General features: G+C 39.6%; 1 protein-coding gene across 1 annotated transcript; it reads right to left on the bottom strand.

Moving 5' to 3' along the window:
- Positions 1–79: 79 nt before the first annotated feature.
- gtf2h1 (general transcription factor IIH, polypeptide 1) lies at positions 80–12,520 on the bottom strand. The gene is made up of 15 exons (XM_005941657.3): positions 12,319–12,520; positions 11,755–11,923; positions 11,470–11,662; positions 7,673–7,838; positions 7,481–7,574; positions 6,301–6,450; positions 6,139–6,218; positions 5,915–6,048; positions 5,747–5,834; positions 5,576–5,664; positions 4,206–4,323; positions 2,661–2,751; positions 2,055–2,170; positions 921–1,013; positions 80–834 (listed from the first exon to the last, which is right to left on the bottom strand). The coding sequence occupies exons 2-15, from the start codon at positions 11,906–11,908 to the stop codon at positions 748–750; spliced, it is 1,653 nt and encodes a 550-aa protein (XP_005941719.1). The 5' UTR covers positions 11,909–11,923; positions 12,319–12,520; the 3' UTR covers positions 80–747.
- Positions 12,521–13,587: the final 1,067 nt, after the last annotated feature.

Genomic DNA, 13,587 nt, shown 5'->3' with positions numbered 1-13,587 from the left:
TCACATTATTAGAAAAAAACAAAGCAAAACAAGCTGCAGTGTGGAGATTTAAATGAAATAACTAAGCCTACACAAGCAGTATGATGAACAAAAGCTTTATGCCTCACTTTATTTCAGAGTTACATTTCTGTCTTCAGTGCAGACGTTACAAATCAGTGACAGTGTGATTTGAGCCACATGTACTAATGCACTCGTGTGTGAAACGTCTTTACAGTATTGCTATATTCACTTCCCCTCTTGATTAAGATTTCAAATAAAATTTGAAAATTTCAAAAAAACCAAATCTATCCAGAGTTCAGAAGGGTGTCTTGCACATCAATGCACATTTCATTCTGTTCTGTGCACTGATGAAACACATTGGCAGTCCTCCACTTGCATCTCACACTGTTGTCCTGAGAGCCGTTTTTGTAGTTTTATTCATTTCCATCTGCATTTTGGTCATGTTAAACCCTTTTAAAAGTCCTGTTTTAACCATTACAGGCACCAATCTCTCAAACACCAGGAAAAGACAAAGAAAAGAGAAAGAAACTAATTACAGTTTTCTGTGACTGAAATGCAGTTAGTCTTTGTTGAACATTTGGGGTTGTAGCAGCATCCCTCTATATCCTCCTCATTAAGCCCTTGTGAACTGTGTTCCATTAGGCTTTAGTCTGTGGTCTGCTCACAGCAGTTCGGAGGACCTTCACAAGTCATTTGTCCGACCACTTTACTGTCTTTCTTGGCTTCTCTTTGAAAAACTGTCAGAGCTCAGGTTTTCCTCATCATCCGACGAGTTTGCCAGACCTGGAACTTGCTATAGGCAGTCTGCAGCATTTCCTCCAAGTGCCCTGTGAGCTGTGGGAACACCAAAGAGACTTTAGCGCTACATCTACGAGGTGAAAGAAAGTCTGTGCAACACTGTCGATGGCTCAAAAACTTACATTTGTACTCAAATACTGACGCTGAATTTTTTCCTTGAAAGGATGAAGCTTAGTCATTTGAAATCTCTCGAGGTTCGACTTCATTTTAATCACCTGCAAGAAAAAAATAAAACATGAAACACATAAATTTAAAAAACAAACAAAGACTAAGTTAATGGTGTGCAGACATGGATAGAAGTCAACTAATTCACATAAGTTTCAGCTTTACGGTGGCAAGCATGTCTACTAGTTTTCATAGCAAATACCTAGTTAAGTATAGTTATTGTTTTAAAGACAAAAGCCTTTCTCTTCCACTTTAATTTCAAAACTCAAGAAAGTCTTGAGCCACCCCTCATTTTGATATATTTTGCTGACCTTTCGGTCTAAGAAGCTTAGACAGAAAGCGAGCAGACTTTTCATTTTGTGAAAATGAAAACTTAAAGAAATCCAGCCACTTTCTTTCCAAGCTCCATAGAGTACCATGACCTGGATGACTGAGAACCTACACAGACATATTACTGACCTACGAAATCATCAGGCATAAAAAAAGAGCCAATTTGTTTTGTAATTTTTCACATTTTGTTACTAGCAGCCTGACACCCCCCTACATGCAAAAACCACACAATTTCTCCTCATTCTTTAGTTCACTCTATGAAAAATGGCAAAGATAACATATTTTAGTATTTTTGCAATACTGTTCGGAAAACATCTGCTTTATTTTACAGCATGATAATGATCCCAAATACAATATCCTTCAAGAAGCCAGAAGAAATATTTCTAAAGGGCTACTTAGAGAAATTACATAAAAGCTTGCCTAAGAGAGTTCAGGCTGCGCTGAAGAATAAAGGTGGTCATACCAAATATAAACTTTCACTTTTGTTAGAATTGTACAAACTGTTTTTTCCTTATATACTGTACACACAGCACCTATTTCCCATTGTCCTAGAAATATATATATATTAAAATAAAAAAAAGATTGGCTCAAGACTTTTGCACAGTACTTATGTCAATGTTCACTCAATATTAATGCTAATTAATTAATTACTCCCAAAACTACATGGAGGCAGAAATATACATTAAATACAAAGATGATTTTCTTGTGTAGTCAAATATATGGGTCACAGGGATAATGGAAACAAAATGAATGTCAGTCACCTTCTCCTCCAAAAACAGTGTGTTTACAGGAAAACAGGACCAGAAGTGTCTCAATAGCTCTCCAGCAGCTACATAAAGATGCTTCAACTCTCCCTGAACCTCGGTCGGTACCATTTCTGGAAGGAAAAAAGACAAACCTTAATTAGTCTCAAAGCTGTTAGGTAAAATATGTTTCAATACAAGACAACCGATCGTTTTCGTGGTGGAAATTAAACACATTTAAGGATAGAAAAATGCTGGTAGCTGCCAGTGCTACCCCCTCAGCCTCCTTGCAGATACACCTAACATATGAATATCAAAATCCTAGGTGGCTTCCTTTTTGAGTTATCGCATTAACAAGATTTCGAGAAACTTCTACCTGTGACGTTGAGGTCATTGAGATTTAAACTGTCCAAGATTTTTATTAAATGCTCCTATGATATGAATTGATATGAATTGGAAAATCCTACGTTGCCTTGTTCACAAGTTGTCCACATCGCTCGCCCCGGGTGACAACTCTACTTGATCAGCCCACATCTCAGCTGACATTCATCATATTGCTCAATCGTTTATAGTTTGCCAATAGTCAGCAACAATGCTTTTACCAAATTTGTAGTGCACACTTACGATTTATGGCTTGCTGTGCACCTCCCTGCATGAGGACGCCACCTGGAGAAAGTGCTGCAATGGCAGAAGTAGCTGCTGTGCTGGACAACACCTACAAAAAGCGTGACTGTAGTTAAAATCTGTCATGCTCATAATTTGATAAAGCTGTAACAGTAAGCAGATTAAGTAATTACAGTGATATCAACAGTAAAATTAAATGTAGAGGATCTGAAATTGAATTTTTTTTTAGCTCTGAGAGGTTTGATTATTCATCCATCCATTTTCTTCCGCTTATCCGGGGCCGGGTCGCGGGGGCAGCAGCCCAAGCAGAGAAGCCCAGACCTCCCTCTCCCCAGCCACCTCCTCCAGCTTATCCGGGGAACACCAAGGCGTTCCCAGGCCAGCCGAGAGATATAATCTCTCCAGCGTGTCCTGGGTCTGCCCCGGGGCCTCCTCCTGGTGGGACATGCCCGGAAAACCTCGCCCAGGAGGCGCCCAGGGGGCATCCTTGTCAGATGCCCGAACCGCCTCAGCTGGCTCCTTTCGATGTGGAGCAGCAGCGGCTCTACTCTGAGCCCCTCCCGAATGGCCAAACTTCTCACCCTATCTCTAAGGTAGAGGCCAGCCACCCTTCGGAGGAAGCCAATTTCCACCTATGTTTTCCCGATCTCGCTCTTTCGGTCACTACCTGAATTATTAGATTATTTCTAACAATTTAAATACTCAAGTACGATAATCTAAATCTTTTTTTTTCTACCAAAGAATAAATTAATTCCAAAATTGTCTCATCCGTTCATCAGAATCAGAATACTTCAATAATCCCTAATAAGGAAATGATGTGGATTACAGTTGCTCCAAGACAATAACAGTAGCAGACTGAACTAATTAAATATTGCAATACATTACAAAGTTTACAATATATAAGAAAGCTCTGATAATCACCATTTGAAAGTGAAAATATCAACATCATCTACTTATTGCAGGCTGGGACAATGAAATGTCTCCCAATCTGCTGACAGGGGCAACACTGAATATAAGCTTCAGTATGTGAAATGTCCCATCTCTGAGGGAAGAGTCATAAAAAATGGATGTCTGCCAAGGTTTTCCCAGTAAATGACAGGGCTGCTTTGTGATGGGTTTAAGCACTCAACTTCCTGGCTTATAGTTCCATTTAAATGGACTTGTTTACAACATTAACTATGTGTTTAAAAGCCTTTCTGCCTTGACTTTCTGACACAAAGTACTGGAGGCTTACATCCTAAACATGTGCCTGGAGCGACACTGAATTCTAAGCTGAAAGAACAACAACATCACAGGGATATCAGACTCTTTGTTGGGCACCTCCCTAACACGTGTTCTCCTGAACTTTACCTGAAAATTAGTTGCTAAACTTCACAGCTGTGCACGAATGACTCCAAAGATCAGTTGAATCACAACAGAGGCTCATCAATAGCACGCATGCATCTAATTGTAGTCTGAATGAGTATGTGAATGCAGGTTAAGATCTGATGACATCATCTTTAGCCAAATGCTAAAGTAACAGAAACACAAAGTCTGAGCTCTAACCTGAGTGAGGCTGGGTTTGTAACTAGCCATCTCATGACGGATGTAGTTGACAGAGTTGATGATATCTTGGCTAGTTGTATACTGCTGGGATTGAAGTGGCACAGGTCCATGAGCATACCTTGTAAAAAGAGAAGTGAGACACATTGGATAGTCTGACTAAAAACGAGGCAGTTTTGTTAGCCTAAAACATGAATCAGTGCTGCAAAATAGAAGAGCAGCCCCTTGTGCTATAGCAACAGTAAGCTGTAGCAAAAACATTTGACTTTGTATTACATCACATCTATTATGAAACACTGCAAGTGAGAACTTTGTACAAAAGAAGTAAGGATCAGCAACAACAAACCCTCTTCTCAAATTTTGCTTGGCTGATTTTTGTCTGTAGAGTTCTACAAACTATCCCGGCTATACAAATTTTTCTAAACCTGACAGCTAATCAGCACCTAATGCAGTGCTTCTGTGAGCTGCGAGCCAGTGCAGGGAAAAACATGGCATGAAACTAAGATTAATAGATATAATTTCTGTTGGGAGAATAAACTAGCATTATATGTGGATGTGATCTTTTTTGGCTTCTGATGTGAAGAGTTTGTGTTCAATTTATTTAACTCAGGTAAACAATATACAGAAGAAGTCGCAGGTAAGAACTACTGAGCTAATAATTGTTTAGTCAAAAGATACAGCCAGGCAATGATGCAATCAAAAACCACCGGACTTTCCAAAACTTCCGTCTTTGTTCTGTCAACTTCCTCATCTGCAAAAATCTCTCAATAAACTACATTTCAAAACACAAACACAGCTTACTGAACAATTTCATAAACTGCAAAATTCTTGGAAAATAAAGACAGCTAAATTACATCAGCTGTTTGTATGTTAACCTAGATGTTTTTAAATTTTAGGTAAAAACAAAACAATAAACTAAACGGTAAATGGACTGGTTCTCATATAGCACTTTTCTACTTTACCTGAGGACTCAAAGCACTTTATTCAACCTGCCTCACTCACCCATTCACTTTATTCTTTCATTTATTGCTTTTTCTACGTGCTTTCTATCTAACATTCACACACAACTTGAGAGCAACTTGGGGTTCGTATCTTGCCCAAACTAACTCCATCTTGGCTCTTCATATGGTGTTTTAGTATCTTGGCATGCAGACTTCAGTAGCAAGAGATCAAACCACCAGCCTTCCGATTAGCAGATGAGCTGCTCTATCTCCTGAGCTACAGGCATAAGTTGTGTATGTTTTAAATTTATTAACTAACGATAATTTAGAATCACTTTACACTTGTTAACTGATGATATTATTAGATTAAAAAAGCATGGAGTCACCCAGAAAGAATTTAATAATATATGAAAATAAGTGGACATGTGGTACCTGTCAGACTTCTTCAGGTTTAATGGGACTGTTTTTGGTCTGTTTTCCCTTTGCAGATCCTCAAATTCTATGGCTTCCTGTAGTTTAACCTAAGAAAGTTTGTCCACAGAACAGAGTCAGTGAAGCTGCTACACAGAGAGCAATACTGTAAAAAAAGCAAAGCCATTGTACCTTCTTAACAGGAGGTTGAAAGAAGTCAGAATCCCTCGAGTTTCCATCTGTACTGCTCGTCTCACTGGCTTGGTCAGACGCCAACTCCCTTCAAAAACAGGAGATTTTCAGGAAAATGATAAAAGACGCTGAAAAGCTTGCACTCAGGTTTAAGTGTGACTTCTTTACCCTCTCCTTGAGCCTGCTGCCAGGACCATGGCACTGTGATGGTTGAACCGCTTTATAATGGCAGAGTTGCTGCTGTCCTTCACCGACTTGTTTGCATTGGAAGTTGAGGGCTGTGTTGTGCAAATTCCATAACCCTGTGTCACAAAAAACAGGTTTTGATATGTAAAGGAAGGTAAACGATTAAAGAGTTATCACAAATGACTGAGGATGGCTAATCATCTCACCTCATCTAATGTTTTATCCTCCAACGACTGGAGGTCAACCAAAGGATTCTTTACTCCTTGAGTCACGAGAGTCTTTAACCCTGCATGGATTGAATGTTAAAACTTTACATTAATGGCTTCTTACGTGTGGTGGCAGTCCTAGAAAGGAGTCAGATTGCCTACCCTTCTCATCCTGCTTTGCACACTCTGAGAAGATATCCTGTGTCCCTGTGTTGATGCGGTCTCTGTGAAAATAATGGGACTGGAAAAAGCGGGTCCAGAACTCCTTTTCTGTCAGGTTATGAGGCACATTTTCGCTATACTTCTGCTTCACTGCAAGTAAAATGCAAAGTCAAAAAATTAATTTCTAAATGTCATGAGGGACACCAGCTGCACATTTAATAGACTGAGGAAAAACATCGAAGCCTCTATGCAGTTTTCTCACTGACTTTGCTTCAGTGAGAAAATTGTAGTTTTGCTTCCTTTCTGATTGACTGCATGCCAGTTATTAAAATCATTAATCTCATATCCCGATACAAGACATTTATTGTCCCAACAACGATATACATCACAAAAACTTTTACATTTTCTGTAAATTCTTTGAATCTCGAGTAACACGAATTGCGTGAAGTATTTCCAGCTGGGCGTCGTGTACCTGGAGTCGAGTGTTTTGACCGATGCATGGTTTATCTTGAGCACTCTCTCCATATTCTTTTATGTGACTCTTAAGTAGGTGGTAAAAGATGTTTGCCGTGTTTGAGTCTGAGGTGGGGACCGGTTTTCTGCATAATTTGCATAGTACAGTTTTCTGGTCCATGTCAGACTTTTCATAACAATGTCCATGCTTCAGAGGTAGCCCCTCGTTTAGAAATAAGGTCCTTGATTTGTTTTGACTGGTCTTTCTGTTTGTCATCATTTCAGTTTATTATGAAAAATCACAACAGGATCTTCAGCTTTATTGTGAAAGGTTTATGTGTAAAATAAACAAGCGGACGGCGGAGCCACACGCTGAGTTTACTGTCATTTTTGCTAACGACAACGCGTAAAAACAGTCGCTTGTCCATCCGTAGTGTAGTTATTTTAAATATTAGAGTAAGAGAGAACTTATTAATATAGCCAGTGACCATCAAAACCATGAAAAAAATATTGCCGTAAACTTTTTATTTTGCGACACCATGAAACAAAGAACAGCGTAATATAAAACGATAGACGTTTTCATATCGTCATCTGATAAATATTGTAATATCGAACAGCCCTAAAAATCATTGTTGCAGGCTTTGACTGAAATAAAAGCCTGAGCTTGTAATAACCACTTCCTGGGATTTTTAAGGGCTTAAGAGTTGGAGATAACATAATTCTTTACCTGCAGGATATGTTCTGAAGATGGATTCAATAATGTCAGCTGTCAGGTTATATCTCAAGCCATTGCAACCATCAGTTTGAGGTCTAATGTCTGCCTGTGGAGCATAAAAGTGAGGTCTGTTAAACTTTAGCTGTAGGTAAGAGCTTCAGATTAGAAAATGTGACATAATTATGTCAGACTTCATGGACTCACCAAAAAGGCTCCAGATATACCAACTTCCTGTTTGTTGTTATATGGTGAGGGGTCTGTGTTGTTAATGCCTCCTAACCGGTTGGCCCAGAATTCCTCAGCACTGATCACTTGGCTCACCACAAGGTCTTTATATAGCTGGAAAAGCACCGGATCTTCTTGAAGCATCCTGCAGGAGAAAATACAAAAATAAAAGAGTAAAAGTGTGTTGACACATAAAAATGTAAAGGAGCTGGGAGCATCTTTATTTGCTTTACTGTTTCTCAGTCAGCTCATTAAATAAGATAGATACAAATTGACAATTCGATCTTTGACTCAAGAAGTGCCAGATCTGTGTACTATTATGCAGACATTCATTTTGTTAACTTTTATTGGACTACAAAGTCAATTTGGTTTTAGAGTTTTTGTTAATTGTATTTATTTTATTAATTTTAGCCATATCTTGTAAGATCAGACACACTCATGTAGAATGCAGTGTTTTTAATCACAATATTCCCACACACCATTTAATAATAATAATAATGGATTTATATAGCGCTTTTCAAGGCACCCAAAGCGCTTTACAATGCCACTATTCATTCACTCTCACATTCACACACCGGTGGAGGCACCTACAGTTGTAGCCACAGCTGCCCTGGGGCAGACTGACAGAAGTGAGGCTTCTATCGCGCCATCGGCCCCTCTGGCCAACACCAGTAGGCAAGTAGGGTAGAGTGTCTTGCCCAAGGACACAATGACCAGGACAGAGAGCCCAGGGATCGAACCGGCGACCTTCCGGTTACAGATGCGATTCCCAACCCCCTGAGCCACGGTTACACTACTCCTGCAGCATTTTAAGATCCTTTAACCTAGAAATGCTGCTGGTCCAGCTTTGGTTGAAAATTGTGGGTCTGTGTTTTAGTCTAGATGGGCAGAAAAGACACTTTTGGAAATGCTGATGCTGGCACCCTCATTTGTTTACTGGTTTAGTCTCATCAGCCACAAAATTTAAACAGAAACATAACAGCTTCCTAATCAGCTTAAATGTGTGTGTATGGATAATGCTCCTAGATGCATTTTCCTTTTGTGGCAACTCCTATTCTGTTGTCTACTACCATGACCACTTTATACTCAGTTTGTTCTTTGAGTAATAGTTTCACTTCATCATTGACTCCCCATAGTATTTTTCCACAAAATTGCCCTCTGCTTCCTGTTTACATTAGTTCATGCATGCCCACAGTGCAAATGTAACTGGCCACTCAAGTGAAATCTGCCAGATGGTTATATTTTTATTATTGAAAAGAGCAGGTAAATAATGAGATTATCATTATGTTTCCCCTCTCTTGTTTTTACCAGCCTTTATTTATACATATTTATAAATTCCAACTCCACTAAAAATGCATTTCAGACGTAATATCTCTTATTACTAAAGTCAAATGTAAGTCAAATATAAGACAATGTAAACAAACAAATTAAAAAAAATCAAATTAAACTGAACTCAGGGCTCTAGACTAACTTCTTGCCATGGGCGCACCGGTGTGCCTAACTCAAATTTTTCAACCGCATCGCTTAACACCGCAGTTTTACATGCGCACTTTTTTGGGGGGGGGAATTGCAGTCCATACAGACAATATTCATTTCTAAATTATTAACTAACAATCTTGTGCTTAAAGTGCTTTGTCAATATTGTAGAAAATGTTAAACTTAATCATCATCTCGGCCTCCTCTGACGACCTGTTTGCTGTTGCATGCTGCTGAAAGGCAGTGGGGAGAGGGGACACTTGGGCAGTGCATTTATTGCAGCACATAATGTGTTTTCTGGATACACTGCTGCTTTTTCAGCATTCAAAGATTGATGACACCGTGTCAGAGCACTGGCTATGAATTTCAGATGGATCAGGCCTTAACTTAACAAAAAAGTTATCAATAGTTCTTTTCATCTTTTCTCATTACCCACAGCTACATCCACTTCTCTCAGGCCTAGGCTGCTCACTAGGGCTGGGTATCATCACTGATTTCTATAATTCATTTGATTCAGGTTCTCAAAGTCCTGATTCGATTCAACTTAGCCCCAGACAGTCAGAAATATTATAATTCTGATCATTTATCGGTACTGATACATGTGAGACTTCATCAGAATTGTGAACATCACAGCAGATGCCTTTGTGTGAAAGTAACTGAGAATAAAACACAGAAAAACTTGAAGGAGATTTTTCTGGCCTGGCTTTTTATAGCAGATAACCTTAAAAATATATTTTTTTCATTTAAGTGAAAAAAAGAAAAAGAAAAGAAAAAGACAGTGGCCGACAGCGCTGTAAACAACGGTAGACTGGTGGGTAATAAGCGAATGAATAATGCAGAAAACAGAGATTTGAGAAACTGTTCTTGAAGTACAGAGAGAGAGAGAGAGAGAGCTGTGCATGAAGTGTGATTTTTATTGTGGTGGAAGCAAAACAGCAAAAGTCAGAGGGAATTCATGATGACATTGATCATATGTGAAGCGCAGTTTGCTGTTTCCTTTGCTGCTGGCTCGCTGAATTTTAGTTGGAGAGAGACAAAACCTGCAGCTCAGAATCAGCGCAAAAAGACGTAAACACAGAGCGGACCAGACGCATCAGAATCGCTGAGCTCCGACAGCGTGTCCGTCTGCGGGCTGTCGGGTGAGAAAGCCGAGAAAGACAAAGCTGATTCTGATGCGTCGGGTCCGCTCTGTGTTTACGTCTTTGTGTGGAATCCGTGTACCTGCTCTCATTTGCTGTTTGGTGGTTGTTGAAATAGTTTTGTGAGCTTTAATCTGAGAATCTGTCGTTTTTGGCAAAACACAGTTATATTTAAAAGTCGATTCAGGATTTAATGAATCGATATCGCTTTATTCAAGCTACTCACCTCCCTCTTCCAACTGCACTTTCAACTGCCAATCAGTGACGTCCTGCCCCTGACTATCTCTGATTGCTTTAGTCCACGATAGGGGCATAATGTGTGTCTGTTGTTGGCCACACAGAGAGTTGCAGAGATTTTTTTTTTTTTTTTGTTACGCGAACAGTGCGACCAAATTTTTTTTTTTAGTTGCACCACTGAAATATTTGGTTGCATTTGCTACCAAATTGGTCGCACTCTAGAGCCCTGGAACTGATGTCATTCTTTATATACAAATGTGTATATAAATAATAATGAGTATATTTCCACACAGGTCTGCAGGACAAGCATTTGTAATTTGCACTTTGTTTGCAGAATATTTGTAAAATGGGAAATCCTGTGGCAGAGCCAAAAGGATTATCATGATACTAAATAAATATGAACAACTTTCAGGCATGCACACAGATGGACTCTGAGAACTCAATAGGAGTTTACAGAGAACTCAAAGATGTGGAAAGCCACACCAATCCGATAAACAGAAGTAAAAGTTTAAAAGAATCTGTACTACCACTGTTATGTATTTTGACTCAGAGAACTGATCAGGCTCTATTTGTGAATATGCAGCAGCAGCAGCAGGAGGCATTGCACTGCATTTCAGGTATTGCTAGTCATGGCTGAATGACTACGTTTCCAGATAACAAACAAAACCAGGTTTTTCCACTTCTACTGGGGGACTGCGGTCCATTCAGGTTTGAAAGCTCTGAGATCCAACTTCTCAGAAAAAACAAATGCAGCTGGGAATCTACACCCCAGTTCACACAATTTGAAAATGAAGGCCCCCATTTAAACATCCAAAAATTGAATTACAAACACGACCACCACATATTACTGCAGGCAGGCTACAGACTGTGATTACTTCTGCTAAAACATTACCCTTGATACATGTATTTACGTTAAAAATGTACCTGTTTTTCTCCTCCAGCTCCTTGTTGGCTTTCTTCTTGAACTTAGGCAGCAGCTGCTGCAGCAGTTCCTTGGCAGCCTCTCGGTCTTTGAGTGCAGTGCTCTCGTTGGCAAAGTGGAATGTGGTGCTCTCGCCAGTGTGAAGGACGAGCTGGAGCTGGACTTTGGCTTTCCCATCAGGGCTGATCTTCTGACCTGTACAGAGCAGAAACAGCAGCTTGAACAATTTTTGTAGAGATGAGCATTTCTGTGCCTCGATTTGTAGTTTAACGGCATCTAGTACTCACAGCGGATATCTGCATACAAGTGGCTGACTGTGAAGCGGTCTTTGCCTTCTGGACCCCAGGCTATACGTTCAGCCATCAGATAGAGAGTGCCATCCTGCTTCTTCTGGCGGACCTTTTTCACCACCAACAGAACCTCCTCTGATAGCGATGTCATGGCTCAAGCAACTAACTGAGAAAACAGATAAACTGCTGCTGATTATAGTAGTAACTACGCATTAATGTAATCACGCACTATAAAATGGAGAATAGCAACAAATATGGGTTAGTGGGATGAAAAAATACTAACTGTAGCTCAAATAAAAGCGAACAGTTTATTTCTCAGTTTATTCAAGAACTGCAAGCTGCAAGCAATAATAATTTAAACTCCCTCCACTGTAGTGCCCTAACTGTAAGTTCTACTTCTTAGGAAGTCTCTCCTATATAACCTTAATGGCACTTAAACATATGCAAAGTCGACGTGGTGTTGACTGTTTTATTATATCTACTCAGCTAAGCTGCCTAACGTTAGCTAACAGTGAAGAAGAAAAAAGCTTCAGGGTGAAGTCGGGAGAAAACTTACTTTACCTCAAAATAAATCAATACTGCAACGAACGCCTTGCTTCCCCTCAATACATAATCTTGACACGCTTTATTCTTCAGTATAAAAACTGCAGAATGAGTTACACCGGCGATTTTTTCACGACTCTGGCAACGAGCGACTGGACTTCAGCGCCGACATGACTGCCGAGCGGTGTGTTACACTATAAAGGTTCCGGTGGGATGAGGCGAAGAAGACCATCGTTCCACCAAAGGCAGAAGTGAAAGGTACGATTTCTATTTAACGTGCATTTTAACCAAATTAACAGATATGTTACCAGTAATTACGATGCTGTTAAGGAGGATATTAAACACGATTAAAACATTCATTTGAGATTTTAGTCAATATTGATCTGACAGCATCGCACACTTGCTGCAGATTTGTTCATCCACTTCCGAAAGGTGCTCTATTGACCTGAGATCTGGTGAGGCCATTGAATACAGTGAACTAATTGTCATGTTCACGAAACCAGTTTGCGATGTTTTGAGATTTGTGGCACACGTATCTTGCTGGAAACAATATTTTTTGAAGATGGGTACACTGTGGTTATAAAGAGATGAACGTGGTCAACAGCAATACTCGGGGAGACTGTGGCAATTAAATGATGCTCATTAGGTACAGGCCCAGAGTTTAACAAGAAAATATACGCACCATCATAGCACCTGCAGCCTGAACTGTCAGTTTCTGTTTCTGACCCTAACATCTGAGTGTTCCAGCAGAAATCAAGGCTCATCAAACCAGGCAATGTTTTTCCATTCCTCTGTTGTCTAGTTTTAGTCAGTCTGCATGAATTGTAGCTGAGTTTCTGAGTGGTACTCATTGTGGTCCTGCTGTAGCTCATTGCGTTCAAAGTTTGATATCTTGTGCATTCAGAGATCCTCTTCTGAATACCTTGGTTGCAGTGTGCGGTTATTTGAGTTAATGGTGCATTCCTATCAGTTGGAAGTAGTCTGGCTAGTCTTTTCTGACTTTACAAGACAATAAGATAAGATAAGATAAGATTTAAGATAAGATAGAACTTTATTAATCCCTCGGGTGGGTTCCTCTGGGAAATTCGGTTTCCAAATAGCACAGCACCAACAGAAGTTACAGAATGTGAGCAGAATACCATATATACACATATATAAATACAGAGACATATATAAATAAAGAGTATACAAAAGGGATAAATAGAATAAATAGGAATAAGAATACAAGGGAATTGCACATTTCAAGTATTGAAGTCTATTGCACCGTTGGTTATTAACAAAAAGTAT

The sequence above is a fragment of the Haplochromis burtoni genome, unplaced genomic scaffold, assembly GCF_018398535.1.
Source record: "Haplochromis burtoni strain Fernald_Lab_line unplaced genomic scaffold, NCSU_Asbu1 Contig_324, whole genome shotgun sequence".
Classification (NCBI taxonomy): domain Eukaryota; kingdom Metazoa; phylum Chordata; class Actinopteri; order Cichliformes; family Cichlidae; genus Haplochromis; species Haplochromis burtoni.
The sequence above is the reverse complement of the archived record's forward strand: the minus strand, read 5'-3'. Positions and strand labels throughout refer to the sequence as shown.

Excerpts from the sequence above, each read along its gene's own strand:
- gtf2h1 (XM_005941657.3), bottom strand. The coding sequence starts at position 11,908 with ATGACATCGCTATCAGAGGAGGTTCTGTTGGTGGTGAAAAAGGTCCGC. Across the intron at positions 6,049-6,138 it reads AGGATAAAACATTAGATGAG|GGTTATGGAATTTGCACAAC; the intron begins GTGAGATGATTA and ends TTTGTGACACAG. Across the intron at positions 5,835-5,914 it reads GCAGCAGGCTCAAGGAGAGG|GGAGTTGGCGTCTGACCAAG; the intron begins GTAAAGAAGTCA and ends CTGTTTTTGAAG.